General features: G+C 48.8%; 3 protein-coding genes across 4 annotated transcripts in view; 2 read left to right on the top strand and 1 right to left on the bottom strand.

Annotated features, from left to right (window-relative positions):
• Positions 1-1,651, top strand: part of AKAP8 (A-kinase anchoring protein 8) — a 44,668-nt gene extending 43,017 nt beyond the window's left edge. Inside the window, exons 14-15 of one of the 2 annotated variants that reach the window (XR_003754364.2) lie at positions 22-229; positions 843-968. Coding sequence is in view for 1 of the 2 variants with exons in the window: in XM_029049853.2 (XP_028905686.1) it covers positions 843-1,313 (471 nt within the window). In the remaining variant the exon portion in view is untranslated. Of the gene's footprint in view, positions 1-21; positions 230-842 lie in introns of both variants that reach the window. The other variant, XM_029049853.2, reaches the window with a different exon arrangement.
• A 1,506-nt stretch (positions 1,652-3,157) lies between these two features.
• LOC114806336 lies at positions 3,158-16,387 on the bottom strand. The gene is made up of 3 exons (XM_039910288.1): positions 16,364-16,387; positions 15,705-16,215; positions 3,158-3,890 (listed from the first exon to the last, which is right to left on the bottom strand). Exons 1-3 carry the CDS (start codon positions 16,385-16,387, stop codon positions 3,424-3,426), a joined length of 1,002 nt encoding a protein of 333 aa, XP_039766222.1. The 3' UTR covers positions 3,158-3,423.
• The window catches only part of BRD4 (bromodomain containing 4), a 141,441-nt gene continuing 133,277 nt past the window's right edge, over positions 16,148-24,311 (top strand). Inside the window, exon 1 of the mRNA XM_039910237.1 lies at positions 16,148-16,225. The gene's annotated coding sequence lies outside the window, so the exon portion shown is untranslated. The remainder of the gene's footprint in view (positions 16,226-24,311) is intronic.

Genomic DNA, 24,311 nt, shown 5'->3' with positions numbered 1-24,311 from the left:
CTTAAGTTGTGGGTTCTTTAGTATTGCAGGAGGAAGTGCAAGAGCAAGACGCGGGAGGCCCCGTTCAGAAAGACCAGTTGACTGCTCCTGGCTCAAAAGCTATTTGAGTCAGAGCTCTGCAACTTCAGTCTCTCTAACTCCCTTCAAACTCTTCCACGACCTTCATTATGAAACACTATAAAAGAAGCCCCTGCCTCCCTTCTAGTGTCTGCATATCTTGTAATGCCAGGTGAGAAGCCACAAAGCACTTAATCTTCGTGAATACAGGGAGGGAGGGATGAAGGTGAAAGAGCTAGCCGTTAGAAAAGGAAAATGCATCCGTCCCCAGAAGTGGCTCGACAAGATCGTTGGGCCGGTCGGTCAGTCGGTGCTATTTAGTGAGTGCTTACTTTGGGCCGAGCACCTGGTATGGGTTTGAGCTGGAGGTAGGCCTGCCCCCCAGCTGCCGGTGGCCCGGCCGGCCCTGTCGCCACACCTAAAGCCCACCACGCCTCCTCGCCTACCGCTCCCATCCTTTACACCCTGATGACTTTTCCCTAGAGGTATGGGGGCTACTGTTTTCGAGGCGGGGGTTAGGGTCCCCCCCAAGCAGATCTGATTCTTTAGAATTCACAAGTGGCAACGGCTTCCCTCAAATTCTCCCCCCCCTCCCCCCAAGATTATCACTGCCACATAAAAATAATCTCTGCTGCTGGTTTTTCTACATCCTAGTCCTTGGGGAACACATTGCAGACTTTCCAGAGGGAACTGCATTGGGCGACTCAAGTTCTGTCTCGTTCTCAGGTTTTTAATCCCCCGTGATAAGGCTGTAATCACCTGTTGTTCTCTGGTTCCTTTCACAGGGGGATGACCCTTTTACAGATGAAATAGTTGACCCAGATGTTGAAGGGGATGAAAACCTGGATGGGGCCGAAGGCAAGGAAGAGACCACTGAGGAGGTGGCTGCTGCAGCAGTCTTAGCGGAGATGATTGCAGCGGCAGTGATGGTAGTCGAAGGGGAAGAAGAAAAAGGAACAAGACAGGACAGTGAAGTGGTAGCCGAGGAGCAGAACACCATGGAAATGGATGATGCCGGTAACGCTGCCTCTCAGCCACAAGAGGAAAAACCAAGCGGATCCGAAGCAGGAGGTGGCAGCATGGCAGCAGAAACCGGAAGTGGTGAATTAAAGGAAGAAAGTGGTGAAAGAGGAGTGGAAAGTGGGGACCCCGCCCAGGCCGACGGAGAGGCGGGGACCGGTGGGGACCCCGCCCGGGCGGACGGAGAGGCCGAAGGCATCAACACAACAGCAGAGGATGAGACATTGACAGAATGATCTGTCTGCGATCTGTATACTGCACCATTGTATAAAATTGCTTTTTCTTTTTTTCTTTGTCTTTTCTGAATGCAGCCCTCTGGTGTGTTGCTGGAGGGTGATGTGCAACAGCTTTTCGAGAGGAGGGGCCCAGCTGTGATGTTCAGGGAGCTGTCCTGTGACTTACTGTCTTGTTCTGTAGATTTGCTTAGGTTGTCTACAGCCTGTCTTGGTTTTAGGTGGACTTTGCAGAAAGCTGTTTGTTCCCACAAAAACAGCGGAGTTCTCTCCTTTGAACTTTAGATTTCCAAATAATAAAATTTGATAAACTTTGACAGCAACTTTGGGTTTTTAAAGTGCCACCTGTCAGAATTGAATTATTTTTCATGAGAATGTCATGGGTCCAGTGAGAATATTTTCCTTTAAGTAGGGATATTTGCAAATTTCACTTCCTGGCCATTTTGGTCCCATGACTGGTCCATTATGCAGGGCACACCTGATTCAGGGGCTTGACTGATGAAAAGTGACTCCTGAAAGTCTTGTATTTCCCCCCTCTAAATTGAATAGGGTCCCATCCCCCCAGTATCCGTGACAGATAGTGTCACGGGATTATTTTCAGCAAAATCAGCTTCTTGAAAGAGATATCATTTAAGTGTTCTCTGTGCCTGTTATAAGTGTTGAGTCTAACAGACCCTCACCACTTGATCCAAACCAAGTGAAATAACCTGATTCTCCAGTGCGTAACAGGCTATTTTAATTGCTTCCATTTCCTGAGGACATGGTTGTTCCCTAGTAGCCAGCAATCATTTACCAAGAACCCAGTCGGCTCCAGTGGCCTGTAATCAGTCAGAATTGCTTATAATTGCCGCAGTCCTGAATATTAGGAGAGGGGAAGACTAAAATGAAGCAAGTGTTGGGTAAGTAAGAAATGGAGCTGTTAAACCTACTGCTTGAAACCAAATCTAACCTGGCACGAAATCTAATGCTTTAGACTGGAAAAAACAATATAGTAAAAACACTCTCCCTCTCCTTCGTCCTCTCAGCCTCTGTGTATATATGTGTGTGTTCTGTTTGTGTTCTTCAACTGTCCTTTACCCTTAAACAAGGTCCTTAGAGGAGAACGGGTGAGAGGGGTCATTGCTTAACTTCTGCTGTAGATCTGTCACAGAGGCTGTTTTGGTTTTGTTTGGTTGTTTTTTTTCCCTCCCTTGGGAGTTTCTTCTTTTCTCCCCCCTCCATCTTTGCCTATAGCAAAGGGAGGGGGACCTGCCCTAGAGACTTAAAAGCTCCAGGAGGCAGACCCTGAGAAGATAAAAGGAACTCAGAGCAAGAGAGGATGGAAGTTCCCTAAGTAATCATTTCACATGACTTAGTTGTCAGGTGCTTAAAATGAGGGGATGAAAAAAAAAAACCATTTGGTAGCAGTAACTGGATTTGTATCAACTTTCTTTGAGGTTTCAAGGCTGCTCAACCTAGAAGAGTAGCTTTATCTCATCAAGTTAGGGGCAGTCACGGCTTGTACTCTTCCTCCTCCAGGCAAAAAGTACATTTAGATCAATGTATTTACAAAACTGCCTGTTTTGAAAAATAACTTTAAAATCCTGAGCAGATAAGAGCAAGATCCTGTCCCTACAATGAAGGTCAGGGACAGAACAGTCCTAAAAACGAGCCAATTGGTCATGCGAGCTCTGTTTTGCTCCACCCCAACCTGAAAATGAGTCCCTTTCTTTCCCAGCCTTGGTGGAGGGGGGGAGGGGGAAGATAGGCATGGTACAGTAGTGATGACTGATTTGGAGGTTCAGGGGGAACCTAGCTGGGGGAAAAAACATTACCCAACTGATAATCCCAGGCCCACTCAAGAATAGGCCTATGTTCCAGGTTTAGCTCTTGAATCAAATCTGCTCCCTGGGTGTGGGGGGAGGGGACAGGGTCTCCAGATTAGGAATGACTCTTCTGGGTTCAGGTTAGACCACCTCTTCAACATGAAATTATCTCTGGGTGATGGGAGGCAGCGAGGCATTCAATGCTATGGCAACACAAAGGAAGCTACCTAGTACAGTCCCATGAACGTAAAGTTAAGGAAGAAGAAAAGGAATAATGCTTGACCGTCTTTATTAACTCTGCACCTCGACTAATTAGGTGGTATTTGGAAAACGCCCTTCTGTCGGTCCAGGGGGAAATAGCATTGCTCTGGGAATCGGGAGACCCAGGTTCTCATTCCATATGTGCAGGTCGGGGAAGGCCGGCTGGGGTTATGTCTGATCAAAGAACCACCTGGGGCCCCACACAAAGTGCACGGGCCCAGCAGGAATCCTGAAAAGAGCTGGCGAAGGCGGGTAGTGGAGGTGGCTGCGGCTACCGAGGCAACCGCCTGCTGAGTTGGGGGGTTGTGGTCACTATGGTCCTCAATGGTTCCTGCTTGTAAAGAATCATGGCGTACGCTGCTTCTTTGTCCACCTACTCGATGCAGTATCTGTCCCAGCAAGATCGTGACTGGCCGGACTGAAAAAGAGGGCACGTGGTGCTGGACAAACCAGCGCCAACGATCAATTCCTCTGGGTGGGCTCTCGGCCCTGAAGCGGCAGGATCGAGGCTTGTCTGTAACGCAAGAAACATTGCAATTGTTCCCCAAGGTTTTAAAATTCCTTCCCCCATCAGATTTAGCAAGAAAGGGTGGCCTGGTGGATACAGCACGGGCCTGGGAGTCAGAGGGACCTGGGTTCTAATCTTGGCTCTGCCACCTGTCTGCTGTGTGACCTTGGGCAAGTTAATGCATTTCTCTGGGCCTCAATTCCCTCATCCGTTAAATGAGGATTAAGAGTGTGAGCCCTAAGTGGGACAGGGACTGCGCCTGGCCTGATTTGCTTGTATCTACCCCAGGGCTTAGCTTGGCAAGTAGTAACTGCTTGACAAATAGCACAATTATTATTATTATTTCATCAGGAATAATCATAATAATGGTACTTGTAAAGTACTTACTACGGTGCCAAACACTGTTCTAAGTGCTGGGGTAGATTCGAGTTAATCAGGTAGGGCACAGTCCCTGTCCCAAATGGGGTTCACACTCTTAACCCCCATTTTACAGGAAGGGCGAGGAGCAGTGTGATCCCGTGGAACAAGCCAGGCCTGGAAGGCAGAGGAGCTAGGTTCTCATCCCAGCTCTGCCACTAACCTGCTGCCTGCCCTTGGGCAAGTCACTTTAACCTCTCTGGGCCTTGGTTTCCTCATCTGTAAAATGGGGATTCAATGCCTGTTCTCCCTCCTACTTAAAACCGGTAGCCCTACTTTGGGGAGGAACTGTGTCTGACCTGATTTCGCTTGTATCTAGCCCAATGCTTAGAACAGTGCTTGACACATTGTAAGCGCTTTAACTACCATATAATAATGGGGTTAATAACCAGGAGGAGCATCTGGTGTGGTAAGTCTTCTTTCTGAAAGGGGGCTGCAAGCCTGATCCTGTCTCCTGTGAGGCTCGAAGTGAAGGTTCTGCAATTGCTGCAGGGGAAATAGAATGCAGTGAGGAGTAGGATTGCAACTAATTATAGCTAGGATTTATCTGCACATTTAATCCAAGAGGTGGTACTGCCAGATCTGGGTTCTAGTCACGGCTCTGCAAGTAGGAGAGTGCAGGCCGGGGTGGTGCTATCAGCGTGGAAAGTTTCTTTAAGAACCACCTAGGATGGTTCCCCTAGGTGGACGGGCCCAGTAGGAATCCTGAAAAGTAGCCATCTAAACAGGCAGCGACGTGCAGAGGCTACCAAGGTAGCCACCTGCAGCACGTGGCCTAGTGGATAGAGCACGGCCCTGGAAGTCAGAAGGACCTGGGTTCTAATCCCAGCTCTGCCATTTGTCTGCTCTGTGACCTTGGGCAAGTCACTTTACTTCTCTGGGCCTCAGTTACCTCATCTGGATAATGGAGATTAAGACCGTGAGCCCCTCGTAGGACGTGGACTGTGTCTCACCTGATTATCTTGAATCTACCCCCCAGTGTTTAGTGCAGTGCCTGGCACATACTAAGCTAAAAAAAGAAGAAAAAAACCCCACCATATCATCAGCACTATGCTGTGTTCACTTTGGCCCAAAGTGACTCCTGAACGTAAAAAGCCCCCATGGGCACATCTGCCCGCCTACCTGGTCGTTCGACTCTTGTCCCCAGTGGAAACTCAACTGGGAGGTTGGCCCAGATTCTCACTACTGAAATCTTAAGACAGACTCGTCTGTCGTTCTTGACGGGAATCTCCATCGATGACTGGCATCGGCTCGGGCAGTAAGGTAGATGGTATCTCATCTATCTCGCCGCCGACCAATCGCCCACGTCCTGGCTCTGGCCTGGAATGCCCTCCCTCCTCAAATCTGATAGAAGATTACTCCCCCTCTTCAAAGCCTGACTGAAGGCACATCTCCTCCAGAGGCCATCCCTGGCTATGCCCCCCACCCCCCACCCCTTCCTCTTCTCCCACTCTTTTCTGTATCACCCTGACTTGTTCCCTTTGTTCTCATCCCCAGCCCCATAGCATTTACAAACATCTGTCATTTATTTATATTAATGTCTGCCTCCCCCACTCTAGACTGTAAGCTTGTGGGCAGGGAATGTGTCTTATTGTTGTAGTGTACTCTCCCAAGCGCTTAGTACAGCGCTCTGCCCACAGTAAGCACTCAATAAATACATACGACTGAATGAATAGAAGCACACTTCAAAGGTATGTTCAGCAGCAGGGTCCCAGGTCTGGCAGAAAGAATAGTCTCCCCACATGGCAATCAGCTCCCCCCCCCACCCACTGTGAGCCCATTGTTGGGCAGGGACTGTCTCTGTTGCCGAATTGTACATTCCGAGCGCTTAGTACAATGCTCTGCACATAGTAAGAGCTCAATCAATACAATTGAATGTATAAATGAATGAATACAGAACAATCTGGTAGAGGCTCAGGCTCCTCTGCCCGTAGTGGGAAAGCTCTACCCTCAAGGGGGTGGAGTCCAACTCTCCTGCCTGCTTCTCAGATCCCGTCCAAAGATTTCTTAAAACAGTAAACCAAATTCAGTGGAACCTGATAAAGTATATTAACCAAATCCAAGAAAGTCCTCATATCCCATTTTCCCAACACCAATTGCTTAGGTAGTGATTTAATTGGCATATTACCTCTACAACTCCCTGCATAATTGGGTAACCTGTTTTGTTTGAAAAAACAAAGGGGTTGAGCCAGAACCACATCAAGATTTACAAGTTCTCTCCAACCGAAGCTCTTGAGCCATATGCAAAGCTGCATGGCATAGTAGATAGAGCACGGGCCTGGGAATCACAAGGACCTGGGTGCTAACTCCAGCTCTGCCACTTTGCTGTGTGACCTTGGGCAAGACACTTCACTTCTCTGTGCCTCAGTTCCCTCATCTCTAAAATGGGGATTGAGACTCTGAGCCCCACGTGGGACAGGGACTGTGTCCAACTCAATTTGCTTTTATGCACCCCAGCGCCTGGCACATAGTAAGCACTTAAACACCATCATTATTATTATTATTCCTTGGCCCTACTATCCTCTCACTTTGTCATCATTAGATAGCTAAAAAGCTCTTGAGAGAAGGGCAACTCTGCATGGATGGTGTAAGCTGACTGTGGGCAGGGAACGTGTCTACCAACTGCTATATTGTACTCTCCCAGGTGCTCAGTACAGTGCTCTGCACACAGTGTTCAATAACTACCGTTCATCATGATGATGATGATTTTACCCGGAATGGAGTTGGCACAAGAGGGTTTAGTATACAATATTACAAGCACCTGGTATCCCGGAAAAGCAGGCACAGAATAATACGGGTGGAAAGGAATAACCCTTAATAATCTTCTTGAGACTTAACCAAACTGGAATAAGTCTCTGCTTTGGCAAGTTGGGAACCCTGAAAAAGGCCTTCGGGTATTTGCTGGGGAATTGGAGACAAGCATAATAGTTGTAATACTGTTTATTAAGCATTTACTATGTGCAGAGCACTGTATTATTCATTCAGTCGTATTTCACTCAAACCATTCAATCATACTTACTGAATACTTACTGTGTGCAGAGCACTGGACTAAGCGGTTGGGAGAGTACAACAACAAACGGACACATTCCCTGCCCAATACGACCTTACACGCTTACTGTGTGCAGAGTACTGTACTAGGCGATCCGGAGAGTACACTATAACAATAAACAGATACATCCACAACAAGCTCAGGAGAAAATACACGGGTGGGAAGACATGGTCCCCCTCCCTCACGGAGTCAGAGGTTCAGTCGCACAGAACCCAACTTCACTGTCTGTGGCTCTGCCTTTGATTACAGAAGGACAACAATCTATTATTACCATATGTAAAAATCAGAAAGTGTTAGCTGATGGTATAAACACACTCACTTTGGAGAACTGAAGCAAAGATTAGTCACTAAAAACATTCATTGACCCTTTTTTGTGGGCAGAGAATTGTTCCATTCCCTTAGGAACATACTTCAGAAGTGAGACTGACTCTCCATTCTCCAGTAGTTTACATTTCAATCGGGCAGATGCAAATGGCTGAGCACAGCCACAAAAGATGGACAAAAGTAAGCAAATAGATAACAAAATGTATCCACACAAGTGCTAAGGGGCCTAATGGGGGTGGCACTACCAGAAAGGTGGGGATTTGGGAGTGATAATGCATCTGGGGAAAGGAAATAAATGGTGGAGCAGGCTCAGTGCTTCTTAAATTTTCTCACTGCCATTCCCTAGAACAGCTGGCCTGTGTCTCACACAGTGAGGGAAATGAAGCTGGATTACCTTGCAGTACTTAAGTGGGAAGAATGAGGCGGCAGCATTCCTTTGTGACTAAAATTGAAAAGCACTGATTTAGGAAATTAGGCTTCTATTTAGCAATTTAAAGTAAATACGAGTGTTTCCCTTCTCTGTTCTACCTGATCCTGGCTCTTCAATCGCCTCTAAGCAGTGGGTTTACTTCAGATCAATGTTTTTTTTTAAATGGCATTTGTTAAGCACTTACTGTGTGCTAAGTGGTGGGATAGATACAAGTTTATCAGGTTGGACACAGCCCCTGTCCCACAAGGGGGCTCACAGTCTATGTGGGGGGAGGGGAGGAGCGAACGATTTAATCCCCATTTTACAGTTGAAACTGAGGCACAGGGAAGTTAAGTTCATTCATTCAATAGTATTTATTGAGCGCTTACTATGTGCAGAGCACTGTACTAAGCGCTTGGAATGTACAAATCGGTAACAGAGACAGTCCCTGCCCTTTGACGGGCTTACAGTCTAATCGGGGGAGACGGACAGACAAGAACAATGGCAATAAATAGAATCGAGGGGAAGAACATCTCATTAAAACAATAGAAAATAAATAGAATCAAGGTGATGTACATCTCATTAACAAAATAAATAGGGTGATGAAGATATATACAGTTGAGCAGACGAGTACAGTGCTGAGGGGATGGGACAGGAGAGGGGATGGGGCAGAGGGAAAGAGGGGAGAGGAGGGTTTAGCTGCGGAGGGGGGGGGTAGAGGGAGGAGAGGGAAAGGGGGAGCCCAGTCTGGGAAGGCCTCTTGGAGGAGGTGAGCTTTAAGTAGGGTTTTGAAGAGGGGAAGAGAATTAGTTTGGCGGAGGTGAGGAAGGAGGGCTTTCCAGAACCGCGGGAGGACGTGGCCCTGGGGTCGACGGCTGGATAGGCGAGAACGGGGGACAGTGAGGAGGTGGGTGGCAGAGGAGCAGAGCGTGCGGGGTGGGCGGTGGAAAGAGAGAAGGGAGGAGAGGTAGGAGGGGGCAAGGTGATGGAGAGCCTCGAAGCCTAGAGTGAGAAGTTTTTGTTTTGTGCGGAGGTTGATAGGCAACCACTGGAGGTTTTTAAGAAGGGGAGTGACATGCCCAGAGCGTTTCTGCAGGAAGATGAGCCGGGCTGCGGAGTGAAGAATAGACTGGAGCGGGGCGAGAGAGGAGGAAGGGAGATCAGAGAGAAGGCTGGCACAGTACTCTGACTTGCCCAAGGTCACGCAGCAAGCAACTGGCAGAGTGGGGATTAGAATCCAGGTCCTCTGACTCCCAGGTCCATGCTCTTTCTACTAGGAAAGAGCAGTAGGCATTTGAGCACTTACTGTCTGCAGAGTCATGGGAAAATAGAGTCTACTAGCTTTTGACCCCAAAAGTAGTTTATATCCATTAAGTACTTAAGTACTAATGCCACAGCCCGTGCATTAAACAAAAAAATTAAAATAACCCAGCCGAATCTTTTTCAAATTCTGGCACACTCATTTGCACAGCAGAGCTCGAGCGGAAGACTATGGGTACAGTTTACTCCTGCTGAGTTAACCCTCTTGCTCCCCCAGGGACATGGTGTTTCCACTCACTCTCTCTTCTGGTTCAACCTCCATCTTTCCTCTCCCGGCTTTGTTCATAGCTCCCTCAGTAATAGTAATGATGTCTGTTGAGTGCAGTGCGCCATACTAAGCACTGGGAAGATTAAAACTAGTGCCGGGCACAACCAATTTTGAATGTATGTTTTGGAAGTTTGGTTCTAATAAATGCCTTACCATCAGCTTTAAGGCCCTCAATCAGCTCTCCCACTTCTTACCTTACCTTGCTGATCTCCTACTACAACCCCATCCTCACACTCCGCTCCTCTAACCCCAACCTTCTCACTGTTCCTCGTGTTCATCTATCTCGCTGCTGACCGCTTGCCCACGTCTTTCCTCTGGCCTGGAACTCCCTCGCCCTTCAAATATGACAGACCACCTCTCTCCCCATCTTCAAAGCCCTGCAATAAAGGGCTTGGAAGCAGCGTGGCCTAGTGGAAACAGCACAGGCCTGGAGGTCACAGGGCTTGGTGTCTACTGCCACCTCTGCCGCTTGTCTGCTGTGGGACCTTGAGCAAGTCACTTCACTTGGGTCTCAGTTTCCTCATCTGTAAAATGGGTGAGTCAATACCCGTTCTCCCCACTACTTAAACTATTAGCCCTGTGTGGGACAGGGGCTGTGTCCAATCTGACTACACCAATCTGACTACCTCTAACTACCCCAGCACTTAGTACAGTAAGTACTAAGCAGAGAAGCAGCATGGCTCAGTGGAAGGAGCCTGGGCTTCAGAGTCAGAGGTCATGGGTTTGAATCCCGGCTCTATCACTTGTCAGCTGTGTGACTGAGGGCAAGTCACTTAACTTCTCTGTGCCTCAGTTACTTCATCTGTAAAATGGGGATTAACTGTGAGCCTCACGTGGGACAACCTGATTACCCTGTATCTACCCCAGCGCTTAGAACAGTGCTCTGCACATAGTAAGCGCTTAACAAATACCAACATTATTATTACAGTACTTGGCACATAGTGAGCACTTAACATTACTATTAAAATCCTGTCTCCTCCTCGAAACTTTCCCTAAATCCTCATTTCGCCCCACTATTCACCCTCCCCTCTGCGTCTCCAATGCACTGGGCCTGTTCCTCTTAAGCACTCTGATACTCATCCCACCACTGGCCCCACATCACTTAGGTACACATCGTTACACTCTGCTGCTTCCCCTATCCGTTATTTTAAGATCTGCCTCCCTCCTCTAGACTGTAAGACGAGATCCTTGCCCACAAGGGGTTATCAATTCTATTGGAGTATACTTTCCCAAGCCTATCAACTCTATTGCAGTATATTCTCTCAAGCGCTTAGTACAGCGCTCTGCACAGAGTAAGCACTCAAACACCACTGATTGAAGGTTTTGAAGTGGGCTTAGACTAAAGTTCAAGTTTTTAATGGTATTTGTTAAGCACTCAGTTGGCACTCTGCCTCCACAATGGAAGCATAGGAGCCGACCCCAAAGCAACTAATAATAATAATGCTGAGCTTCTTACATTTACATGTTACGACACCAGCTCTTTTGCTCAGTTCTTCCTTCAGTTATCAAACCACTTTGCCACAGTGTAGTTTGAGCACTTAGATACTATTTAAACCTAAGTAAGTTCGCATTCAAGTATTTTGTAAAACATACCCAACACAAGTAGTTTGGGGAAATTCCTACCTTGAAAATACTAGTCTTCTGTCGCCCCTCAAAAGTGGGAAAGAAAATCAATCATTCGCCTCTACCACCCCCTCCAGATACTTGTCGCTGTCATCTACCGCCCTCCTGGTCCCACCTCCGACTTCTTCAACCACCTAGACCCCTTTCTCACCTTCCTTCTCTCCTTCTCTCTGCCCACTCTGATCCTCGGAGACTTCAACATCCATATGGATGTACCCGATGACTCCTCTGCTGCCCGCCTGCTATCCCTCCTCGACTCTGCCGACCTCCTCCTCCACCATACTGCGCTCACTCACCGACTCGGTCACACCCTCGATCTCGTCATCTCCTACCGCTGCACTATCTCCTCCCTCACCGACTCTGAAATCCCTCTCTCTGACCATAACCTTCTCACCTGCCTCATCTCTCACACTCCCTCCCCCTGCAAATCTTCGCTACTGCCCCACAGAGACCTCCGCTGTCTTGATCCCATCTGTTTTTCCAAAAGCATCTCTCCTCACCTTGCCGCCCTGTCCTCACTTCCCACTCTCGACGATCAGGTCTCTGCTCTCAACTCCACCCTCTCTACTCATCTCGACTCTCTCGCCCCCCTTTCCCTCCGCCGCTCTCGCTCCGCTAACCCACAGCCCTGGATCACCTCCTCTGTCCGCCTCTTACGCTCCTATGCTCGAGCTGCTGAGCGCTCCTGGTGAAAATCCAAGCACCAAGCCAACTCACACACTTCAAATTTATCCTTTCCTGCCTTAACTCTGCCCTCTCCTCCACCAGGCAAAACTTCTTCTCCTCCCTCATCGACACCCACGCCCGTCACCCCCGCCAATTGTTCCGGACCTTTAACTCTCTCCTTAGGCCCCCTGTTCCTCCCCCTCCCCCATCTCTCACCCCCAATGATCTGGCCACCTATTTCATCACAAAAATCAACACAATCAGATCTGAGCTCCCCAAAGTCACCCCTCCGCCTCTCCCCTCCCCCCCACCAACCCTCTCCCCTACTTTTCCATCCTTCCCTGCAGTATCCTCAGAGGAGATCTCCTCCCTCATCGCAAGTGCCACCCCCTCCACCTGCGCCTCGGACCCCATTCCCTCTCACCTTCTTAAAACCATCGCCCCTGCCCTCCTCCCTTCCTTAACTTCTATTTTTAACCACTCAATCTCCAATGGCTCCTTCCCCTCTGCCTTCAAACATGCCCACGTCTCCCCCATCTTAAAAAAACCCGCTCTTGACCCCACTTCCCCCTGCAGTTAGCGCCCTATCTCCCTACTACCCTTCCTTTCCAAAATCCTAGAACGAGTCGTCTACAATCGAAGCTTAGAATTCCTTAACTCCCATTCTCTCCTGGACCCCCTCCAATCTGGCTTCCATCCCCTCCACTCTACCGAGGCTGCTCTCTATAAGGTCACCCATGACCTCCTTCTTGCCAAATCCAATGGCTCCTACTCCATTCTAATCCTCCTTGACCTCTGCTGCCTTTGACACTGTCAACCATCCCCTCCTTCTCCATACCTTATCTCACCTTGGCTTCATGGACTCCGTCCTCTCCTGGTTCTCCTCGTATCTCTCTGGCCGGTCCTTCTCGGTCTCCTTCGCTGGTGCCTCCTCCCCCTCCCATCCTTTAACTGTTGGAGTTCCTCAAGGGTCAGTTCTTGGCCCTCTTCTGTTCTCCATTTACACTCACTCCATCGGTGAACTCATTCGCTCTCACAGCTTTGACTACCATCTCTACGCAGATGACACACAGATCTACATCTCCGCCCCTGTCCTCTCCCCCTCCCTTCAGGCTTGCATCTCCTCCTGCCTCTGGGACGTCTCCACCTGGATGTCGGCCCGCCACCTAAAACTCAACATGAGCAAGACTGAGCTCCTCATCTTCCCTCCCAAACCCGGTCCTCTCCCAGACTTCCCTATCTCTGTGGATGGCACGACCATCCTTCCTGTCTCTCAGGCCCGCAATCTCAGTGTCATCCTTGACTCGTCTCTCTCGTTCACCCCACACATCCTATCTGTTACCAAGACCTGCCGGTTTCACCTTTACAATATCGCCAAGATCCGCCCTTTCCTCTCCACCCAAACGGCTACCTTACTGCTACAGGCTCTCGTTATATCCCGGCTACGGGCTCTCGTTATATCCCGGCTAGACTACTGTGCCAGCCTTCTCTCTGATTTCCCTTCCTCCTCTCTCGCCCCGCTCCAGTCTATTCTTCACTCCGCTGCCCAGCTCATCTTCCTGCAGAATCGATCTGGGCATGTCATTCCCCTTCTTAAACACCTCCAGTGGTTGCCTATCAACCTCCGCTCCAAACAAAAACTCCTCACTCTAGGCTTCGAGGCTCTACGTCACCTTGCCCCTTCCTACCTCTCCTCCCTTCTCTCTTTCTACCACCCACCCCGCACGTTCCGCTCCTCTGCCGCCCACCTCCTCACCGTCCCTCGGTCTTGCCCATCCCGCCGTCGACCCCTGGGCCACGTCCTCCCGCGGTCCTGGAACGCCCTCCCTCCTCACCTCCGCCAAACTAATTCTCTTCCCCTCTTCAAAACCCTACTTAAAACTCACCTCCTCCAAGAGGCCTTCCCAGACTGAGCTCCCCTTCTCCCTCTACCACCCCCCCTTCACCTCTCCGCAGCTTAACCCTCTTTTCCCCCCATTTCCCTCTGCTCCTCCCCCTCTCCCTTCCCATCCCCTCGGCACTGTACTCGTCTGCTCAACTGTATATATTTTCTTTACCCTATTTATTTTGTTAATGAATTGTACATCGCCTTGATTCTATTTAGTTGCCATTGTTTTTATGAGATGTTCTTCCCCTCGACTCTATTTATTGCCATTGTTCTTGTCTGTCCGTCTCCCCCGATTAGACAGTAAGCCCGTCAAACAGCAGGGACTGTATCTGTTGCCGACTTGTCCATTCCACGCGCTTAGTACAGTGCTCTGCACATAGTAAGCGCTCAATAAATACTATTGAATGAATGAATGAATGAATTTACTGAGCTGCGTGCAGAGTACTAAATGCTTGGGAGAGTACAATACAGAAGAGTTCGTAGACATGCTCTTGCCCCACAATGAGCTTAGTCTAGAGTTTGGTTAAGAAGCAGCGTGGCTCAGTGGAAAGAGCACGGGCTTTGGAGTCAGGGCTCATGAGTTCGAATCCCAGCTCTGCCACTTGTCAGCTGTGTGACTGTGGGCAAGTCACTTAACTTCTCTGGGCCTCAGTTCCCTCATCTGTAAAATGGGGATGAAGACTGTGAGCCCCACGTGGGACAACCTGATTCCCCTGTGTCTACCCCAGTGCTTAGAACAGTGCTCTGCACATAGTAAGCGCTTAACAAATACCAACATTATTGTTAGAGGGGGAGAAACACATTAATATAATAAATAAGTTACAGAAATGTACTTAAGTGCTGTGGAGCTGTGAGATGGTGATTAAGGAAGAGTGCCAATAATAATAATGATGGTATTTAAGCGCTTACTATGTGCCAGGCACTGTACTAAGCACTGGGGGAGATACAAGCCAACTGGGATTGGACACAGTCCCTGTCCCACATGGGGCTCACAGTCTCAAATCCCCATTTTCCCGATGAGGTAACTGAGGCCTGAGAAGTGAAGTGACTTGCCCAAGGTCACACAGCAGACAAGCGGCAAAGCCAGCAGTAGAACCCATGACCTTCTGACTCCCAGGCCAGGGCTCTAGCCCCGACGCCAAGCTGCTTCTCTGGGATTTTCATCTCAAGTCGCCAAAATTCTGAGTAGAAATGTCCAACGCTCTGTGTGAGCCCGTCATCGGGCTGGGATGGTCTCTATCTGTTGCTGAAGTGTCCATTCCAAGCGCTTAGTCCAGTGCTCTGCGCATAGTAAGCGCTCAATAAATACTATTGAACGAATGGAGTCCCCAGGAACTGACCTCGTAGTTTTTTTATTTTTTTGGAATGAGCGGAGTTCGTGAAAGAGCGAAGCAGCGTGGCTCAGTGGAAAGAGCCCGGGCTTGGGAGCCAGAGGTCGTGGGTTCAACTCCCAGCTCTGCCACTTGTCAGCTGTATGACTGTGGGCAAGTCACTTCACTTCTCTGTATGACTGTGGGCAAGTCACTTCACTTCTCTGGGCCTCAGTTCCCTCATCTGAAAAATGGGGATGAAGACTGTGAGACTAACGTGGGACAACCTGATGACCCTGGATCTCCCTCAGCGCTTAGAACAGTGCTCTGCACATAGTAAGCGCTTAACAAATACCAACATTATTACTATTATTATAAAGCGATCTGCTCTCCGCTGCGTAGCCCAGGGCAGAGAGGGGACCCCGCTGGGACAGTCAAATCACGCCATCGCGTTTCCCCCGCCTCCAGGGGCCCGGAAGATTTCCAGGGCGCCGATGACCACTTCTCGCATCGCGCCGCCCACCCGCCCAGGCAGTCCCCACTTACCTCTGGGCTGTCCCTCCCGGCGATCATCAAGCTCGGTCTGACCCCCCTCGCCCCACAGACCGGAGTCAGCCCGGTGAGCGAGCGGAGAGGGACGGACGGACAGAGGAAGGAAACGCCTTACGTCCCGTTCTACCGTCACCTCGGATGCAGGGTCAGGAAGAGAGAGGTAGGGGTTTGGGGCGGGCGGGCGAGAAGCGCGCGCACCGCTTCCCACGGAAGTAAGGCGCGCGGCCGGATCGTGGGTGGAGAAGGGGGCGGCGCCAGAGTGGGCGGGGGCGGTGCGCGTACGTGCGTGGTGACGGCAGTTCGCTGTCGGCGGCGGCGGAGCTGTTTGTTCTGGGCTCCCGGTCCCGAGGGCCGAAGCAGCGGCCCTCGAGGGCGCCCGGGAGGGAGCGGGCCCCTCGCCAGGGGTGAAAAGGCAGCGCTGAGGCCCGAGCGGCCAACTGCCTGCCGGCCGGGCCAGGGTCCGGCTCTCTGCGCCCCGGAGGAGTCGGTGGAGGTGGTGTGCGGCCTAGTCCCAGGTGAGGATAATGTGCCCTTCGGGGCGGGAGGGACGGAGGGAAGGGAGTGGGGAGTTGGGCCCTGGCCGCCGAGGGTGGCCGGGTCAAGAAGCGATGGGGGCGGGGAGGGGGGCTTTTACATTCTCGACGCTTACTTACGCCTCCTGCCAACGTAACCTGCATTGCGTAATGGGGCTAGTGCGCCAAACACACCTACGCCATCTGCGCAGCGGCAGCACGGGATTGGGTCTGGAGAGGAGAGGAAACGATCACCGGCCCCTTCCTCGCAGAGTAGCCCACCCTCCCGGGCCGCGGCTCTTCCCTTCCGGGAGGGGGGGGGGGGCTTGTAACGGGGGCGCCTAGAAACCGCTACGTCCTCTGCGGAGCGGGCCGGGCCCGTGGGTTGCGCTGCGCCGCCTGCGCACGGGAGTCCGGAACAGGCGCTGCGCCGTTGGCGTAGGGGGCGGTCTTCTCTCTCGGGGCTGCGCCTTTGGCGTAGGGCCCCGGGCCGCCCCGGGCCTTCCGCTGTTGGCACACGTGAGGGACCCCCTGCCTCGGCGAAGCGGAGGGTGCGGAGAAGCGCGGGGAGGGAAAGAACGGAGCCCGGCCGGCTGGCGGGTTGGGGAAAGGGGGAGTGGGCCCGGGAAGGAAGGGAGGGAGGGGGTTGGTGGGAGGACGGCGGGGGGGCGGGCTGAGATTGATGGCACTTCCTGTCGCCGCCATTTTGTAAGTGAGGAAGAGGAGGAAGCGGCGGCGGTGGCGGCAGCGGCAGCAGCAGCAGCTCCGTTGCTGCGGCGGGAAGTGCCTCCTCCTAGAGGCCCCCGGGTGAGCTCTGTCGGCGGGGGATTCGGCTCGGGACCCCCAGCCCCCCACTCTCGCCCTCCCTCCTAATCGGCAGCGGTGCTCGGACGGCGGCGGAGTCTCCGTTGGGGCTGATTCACCCGGCTCGGAGGCGGCGGCCAGGGCCCTACCCCGGGGCTTCCCTCCCCCGCGCTGGGCCCTTCTCCGGCCCCCGCCGCGCTCTCACGTGGGCTGGGCCCCGAACCCCGACCCGCCGTCCGAGCCGTGCCCTTCCGTGGCCTGAAGGCTGAACTGTGGACACGGTCTATGGGCTCTTTTTCTCCTCTTGTGTCCCCGCCGGGTTTCGTGGTTCGGTGCTGGGGGATCGCCTTTTAAGCCTCTCTCAGCCATCTGGGTGGTGGAAACTCAACAGCGACCCTTTTCAATATTTCATCTGCCCCCCCCCCCCCCGAGTGCCCGGTGCGCCGTACAGATGGAGCCGATGTTAATTTTGAATTCCGCCCGAGGGGTTGGGTGAAGGAAGGATTATCGAGCGCTCTGCGGAGTGGGGCGGGGGGGAGTGGGCGGCGGGGCACGGTGAGAGGAGGACTCAGGGGCTCTGGATGGGATGCGTTCCCGTGGAGAAAGTTGCTAGCAATTTGGTAAGAACTCGGATTACTTCCCCCCTCGCGCCCCCGCCCTCCAGCTGCCATTGCAGCCAACTTTATTTTGTTGAATTAGGCTGTTTGCAATCTCGTGTGTGTGTCTTCCTGATCTCACCTCCTTGGTTGGGGAGGGTGCTCAGGAGACGTTGAGCCCCAATGGTGCTTCCTCGTGAAACTCAATTTTTTATTTTCGAAATTGGGGATTGTATGTTGAGCGGGGGTGGCGGCTGTGGATGAGTCATGTGCCGCTCTTTTAAGAGTGCTGGAGTAGAATGACCTTTTGATTGCTTATAACTAAGTTAAAAGGGTAGTTCTTTTCTTATAAATTATTTTCTGAAGGGATTTGTGATCGGGCGCGAGCATCTCTCCATTTGCATGTTGGTGTAAATGACGATTCGTTACATTTTCAGTCGTTTCTCATGCACCTAGCGTTTGCCATTTTTGTCCTGCTAGTAGGCCTATCTCAGACTGAGGTTTGCAGTTGGAAATACAAAAAGCATGGGGAGGGCAAGTTTGCTTTTAAGCCATTTTTATATCGGTAGGCTCCAGCTAGGTGTTAAATTGTCAAGAGTGGATCTGTCGGTGTGTCCCCGTTTGATTTTAAAGTAGATGTAAGGTCTTGGCTGTTTTAAAACTGATCTTAAGCTGTTCTACAGCAAGGAACCGGAGGGAGTTGCGTCTAAGGCCCGGAGGACCCCGGTTTTGTTTCTTGGATAAAAATTGTTTTGCCAGCATTGTAATTCGGATGGGGGCAAAATTGCTCACCGGTTGAAGAGGAAAAACATTCTTTTTTTTTTTTAAAAAAAAAAAAGGATCGAAGGTTATCTATGTTAGCTGGTACTTGAATAGAAAAGCAAGTACCAAGTTGCCCTCACATGGAGTTGCATAGAATTGTTCACCAGTGCCTTTTTGTGAAGCTTGCTTTCACACGTTTTTCAGGGTGTGCTAGGACTGAACAGAGAAGGTAGGGTTCCGTCCTTATATCTAGGCATTCAGATGTCTCCTGTGCTACTGGAGATAGTTATTTTGCATTTTGATAAGTCAGAAATGTCAGTTAAAAGCCCCAAATGTCAGCAGTACTGTGAAAGTGGTGAGAGCGCACAGTCATGTTTAGAGCCAGGAGGTACCGCCTGCTTTTCAATCTTTAGGAAAAGACGCTCCAGATTTGTAAATGAAACTCGTTTGCCCAGGGAATAAACTTTACATAAATTACTTGATTTACATCACGGCTTGGGACTTAGCCTCAAAAACAGCCAAGTGAGCCGATTACAGTGAAACCGATGATCTTGATTAATAAACAAGTTAATTACACTTTTTTCAGTAAAAAGCATTGAAGTCATTCTCCTGTTATGTTGTTCTTAGCTGTGGGAAAGCTAAATTTAATGGCATTTTCTTTTAAGATACTTTCGATAGCTCTAAGTAATTAAGACCTTGGTCCCATAGTTCATCTACCTATCTCCCTACCTAACCAGACAATTTAGAGGATAAAATGAGATAATTGATGTGAAAGAGCTTTGGAGAAATAAGTGTTATACAGAGACAGTAGTAGTATTCCTTGTTTGAAGTTTTAATTATGTCATGGTAATGCAGAGGATTTTTATTTCTGGTTTGGAACATGCATTTCGGCTCATGTTCATAACTGCCATTTCTTTTCGATAAAGTGGCCTGTTAATAGAGACTCATTAATATTCCTCAAAGCACTAGAAATTTCTATGTTGTTTTAGTGACTTGAAAAAGCCTGATGTATTCCCCCCCCAAGACACTGATATTTTCATGTGATGCATTTCTGAAAAAAATCATATTTGGCAGATTTTGTTGGTCTTTGGTAGAAAATTCCAGCGTTGGAAGAAATCCAAAACTCAACTCAGATATAAAAAGTATAGCTAGTAATACAGGTACAAACTCCAGTCTCAAAGGATCTTAAGCTGTGGGCAGGGAATATATCACTTGATCAGTTCTGTACTTTCCAAGCTCCTAGTACAGTGCCACTGCCCCAGGGAGGTTCTCAATAAATGCTACAGCTACTTTTGTTAACTAAAGTCCTGAGTAAGAGCCAGTCCAATGACATGATGTAATTTCTAAGATTCCTCTAACAATAGATGTTATTTAACAACATGAGAGCAGTCGTGATTTCTATGGTAGAACTAGGCCACTTCTTTATCAGACTAATACCTCTCCACTTCCCCAATTCTAAAGTCATTTTTCTAGTCCCCTGTTGAGGGAGAAAAGAGTGCCTTTTGACAGTAACCTTGGTTTCCAAGTGGCTCTATTTATCGATGTAGTTCTCATCCTGAATGGGGGGGGGGGGGGGGGCGGAGATTGGACAGGAAAGGTACCCTGCTACTCTTGGATGCAGTCACAGAAGGAAAAAAATCTCATGGTCAAACCTTATCTTTGACCATGCAAAAAAAAGGTACATTTCATATTGTTTGGAGTTATTGCAGTACAATCTCCATTCAACAGAAGTTTTGACTGGGAAATAGGCTGTGATATTGGAAAGCATTTCTAAGAACAAAGGTTGAAATACACCCAGTTGATAATGATGGTCTCTATTAAGAACTTCCTATATGCCCAGCATGACATTAAACTTTGAGGTAGATTTAAAAAAAACAGATTGTACAGTCCCTGTCCCACATGGGGCTCAAGTGTCCTAGTCTACAGGGAGGGAGAGAGTTTGTATCTTCTCTCCATTTCTATATCCCTATTTCAGAGACCAGGCAAAATGACTTCCCCAAGGGCTCACAGGCAAGTAGTGGACTAGAATCTAGGTCTCAGCTCCGAGCCCTATGTTGTTTCCACTAGGCCATGCTGTCTTGCCATTCTTTCATAAAGTGTGTTCTTACTAGGAGTTTTGGCTAGAACACTTAGGGACTGTTCTGCCAATAAATATATCTGATAGCACACAGTAGCACTCTTGGAAGAAATGGTTGGGCAGTGCTGATCAAGGTGCAAGTTTTTTTTTATTATTTTAGCAGTTTCTCAGAAAGGTAACCCTAGTGTTAGGAGGATGGAGCATAACTAGGAATGTGCATAATTGAGGGAAAAGTGAATATACCGATATTGGCTCTATTGTACACTTTCAAGTGTCTTCTCTGACTGGATTTGACTAGTCCTTGCCAAATGCCCCCATTTGTGATCCTTCTGCTTGGGCTGGGGAAGAGAGTGGTAGGTTTGGGTTTTTTTGTTCTTTTTTGTGGGGAGGAGTCATTCCATAGAAGGAGTTGTTTCGATTTGAGAGATATAAAGAAATAAGCGGGCGTGTCTCTTCGAGAACGTAACAATTTTGTTGCCTCCAAATTCACAGGGTTCTTCCGCCCTGCCCTCTTAAAACAGAACTAGCTTGTTCTGTATCTCTCCCACTGTGACTTTCTTTGGTACTCATCCCTTTATTTTTTGCTTGAGCTACCAGGACAGACATTAGTACTCAAATTTCTCCCAAGTCAGCCCAATTTACAGGATAGTCAAAAAATTAGTTTGCACCTACTCGTCCTCCTACCAGTTTCAACTGATGCGTGCTATATACTACCATTCATTTAGTCCCATTTCCCCCAGACTCATGCTAATTTCTGTACCTATTTTCACCTATTAAATCTACCTTGATGGAGCAGAGCTTTTTTTTTAAAAGACATTTTAATGGCATTCAAGAATTTGGACCGCTTGCCTTCTATACCTCCCTGAAGAATCGTCACTCTCTAAATTGCCGCCTTTGTGGAGTGTCCGGAATATTAGCCTGAGGAATTCGTTCAATACCCAGAAGACAGAACAGAGTGGATTTCAATTTTCAGGGTGAAGATAGCACTTTGTACATGTATCAATCCAAAATTTTTGATTGGGTGATATAGGTGTAATTTCTGCTGTCTGTTTTTGCATATTTTTGTCACACATTTATATTTAGTGTGCCCCCAAGGTGAAACTAGTCATACTGAGACTCATTATAAAGTTGTTCAAAAACTTGATGATTCACTGGCCAGGAAAAATGAGCGTTTTTTGGTAAGAGTGTGGGCATTTTGGTTAATTCTAAATTCACTAAATCCTTTGTCATCATTAGACATCAAAATGTAGTGTACCTTAAAAGGCATCTTGTGTATATATACTTTTTAAAAAACAAAAACAGTATTTAACTGCTTACTATATGCCAGGCGTGGTGCTAAACCCTGAGGTAGATGATCAGGTCAGACACAGTCCCTGCCCCACATAGGGCTCACAGTCTTACTTCCCGATTAGCAGATGAGGTACTCAAGGCACAGAGAAGTTGCAACTTGCCCACGGTCATACAGCAGACGAATGGCAGAACTGGAGTTAGAACCCAGCTCCCCTGACTCTCAGGCTCATTCCACTAGGCCCTGTTGTTTCTACTGAAAGCTGTAAGGTTTTAACAACAAGGTAATAGTCAAATAGTTCATCATTGTAAACTTTGGGGAATGAATATCTAGATTAGAGTGGATGGGAGCTAGGTATTCTTTGGGGGCGGTGAAGGAGGGTGAAAGAACAAGACTTGAGTTGTATAGCAGAATCAGAATATCCCAAATGCAGTTGCTCTTGCCATTTGTAATTGAAAAAGATTATTATAACTTCCAATTTTATGTCCTCACAATATTACTCTTCCTCTGTACTTTAGGGGGAATTTTAAATACCTAGGAGTGTCGTATTTGGGGGTGGGAGTGGGGAGGGTGGATGGCTCTCGATGAGAAATTTAGTTAAAATTTCATGAAGAGTCCTTCTGGAAGCATTAACAGCACTTAATTCTAGGGCCAATTTGTTCAACTATAATTTGCATTCCATTTTTTAATACTGGAATATTCTGCCATATCCAAAATTAAGTTGGCTACAGTTCACTTCCTTCACACAGAAGGAAGTAGCTGGGGTTATATTACATCAGTTTAGATGGAGGAGCTGTGTGAGACTTCCTTAATTGATGTGACTAGTTCGAGGATATCTAGTACTACAATTTAATGCTTCCAGTAAGGTCACCTTATATCGGATTTATCTCCAGGTTTATCTCAGGTAGGCATATTCCAGTTTTTGATCTTTTTTTTTTCCTATTCTGATTTGCTTATAAAGCTAGTTGCTATCTTATAGCCCCAACTAGATTATAACCCCAAATGACAGCTGAGGAAACTGAGGCATAGAGGAATTGCCTAAGATGGAACAGCTGATACGAGGACCTGGGGTCTCCTGACTCCCAGTCCCATGCTTTTTCCACTAAGCCTGTAAAATTAACTTTGACGTTTCTGGTGAATCCACTCAAGTATTTCATCAGAGTGTGAATTACCAAATGAGCTCCTTTACACTGTTTGTTTGTTTTTTATTGATTCATCTTGCCTGGAAGAGTTGGTCTGGAAGCTAACACTTGTTTACCATGTTAAACTGGGTTCCCTCTCTATGGATTTTGCCCCTTTTTCAATCACGTAGCCAATTTAAAGCAAGAGGCAAATTGTGTGTCGTTGATCCATGTCTTAGAGCTCTGTAATCCTCTTATCCCATACCTGGGAGGGAGAGGGGGAGAGAGAGGTGCATTTGAGTCTTGAGCCTGACTCTTGAACCTAGCACATTTCTGGCCGTTTCCACCTTGTGCAGCGTGAATTAATCTGCTTCCTTCTGGCCTGGAATGCAGCCCTCAAGTAAAGTACTGTGAAAGTGTATTTGAAAGGTCACCTTCAAGGCATTAAGGTCCTTTGGCATCCATTATGCATTTTCAGTTTAGTGAACTGTCTGTTTCAAAAGTTTGGTTACTTATTCTTAATTTAGTTAAAAGGTTTAAAGCCTAATCCAGGCATACGTGATGGCTGGTGAGCCCAACAGGATGGCAGAGCCGACGCCGGCCCCAGCTTTAGTAGGGACGCCCACTTCTGGGTTGCAGTAGCTGCTCCACTGGAAGGGACCCCTGTTTGTTTGACCCTCTGCGGGTGGCCAGAGGCACTGGGGGCAGGGAGACCTGGGGACCGTAGCCATGGTTTCCAGAGCAGCAGTAACAGTCCTGCAGCCTTGGTTCCTTCTCTGTAAGCTTGGTCATGCCAGTTTACCCCAGACATCCCTCTCTTTCCTCTTTGGTCTAGCATGGCAGCCCATTTTTAATTGCTGGTGCAGTCCTAACCTTTTCTCACTGCCAAAGTGCCAGCTAGCTCCTCTCCCACGGAGGTTTTAGATTGGTTTGCGGCCACCCAAATGCCCATGTTGACAACTAACTGAAGGACCATGTGGAGAAACATAGGTCTCTTCACCTGTAATGGTATTTCTGTGTAACTGTAGCTTGCCAGATCGTACCATGGAATGAGTTCCGTCATAGCCCTCTTGTTCTCAGATCATCTCTAGCCTTCCTGCTGCCTGGGAACAATGAGAGGGTGTTCCCTCTAATCAGCTATTCTTCCTGTGGTACAGACCCCCATTTCATGATGCCAGCGTCAGTTGTGTCCAGAGAACACAGAGCCCAGGATTAATGGTACTGCAGTCTTGGCTGCTGTTTGCCTGAACGGTTGGGGTGGTGGGTGGAAATTCTGTTCTAGTGCGATCCACACAGTGTTTGAAAAGATTTCTCAAAAATGAACATTCCAAAAGCTCCTCCCTGGCTGTTTACTTGTTGGTATGTGAAGGAAAATCATACCCTGTCGCTTAACATGGGTAGTCAGCAGGGAGGAACCGATGGTTGGCCTGGTGTCCCAACC

The sequence above is a fragment of the Ornithorhynchus anatinus genome, chromosome X1, assembly GCF_004115215.2.
Source record: "Ornithorhynchus anatinus isolate Pmale09 chromosome X1, mOrnAna1.pri.v4, whole genome shotgun sequence".
Taxonomy (NCBI): Eukaryota; Metazoa; Chordata; class Mammalia; order Monotremata; family Ornithorhynchidae; genus Ornithorhynchus; species Ornithorhynchus anatinus.
Note: the sequence above shows the minus strand (reverse complement) of the source record. Positions and strands in the feature narration are given on the sequence as shown.

Excerpts from the sequence above, each read along its gene's own strand:
- LOC114806336 (XM_039910288.1), bottom strand. The coding sequence starts at position 16,387 with ATGCAGGTTACGTTGGCAGGAGGC. Across the intron at positions 16,216-16,363 it reads AGGTTACGTTGGCAGGAGGC|GCCGCACACCACCTCCACCG; the intron begins GTAAGTAAGCGT and ends ACCTGGGACTAG. Across the intron at positions 3,891-15,704 it reads CCGGGAGGGACAGCCCAGAG|ACAAGCCTCGATCCTGCCGC; the intron begins GTAAGTGGGGAC and ends CTTGCGTTACAG.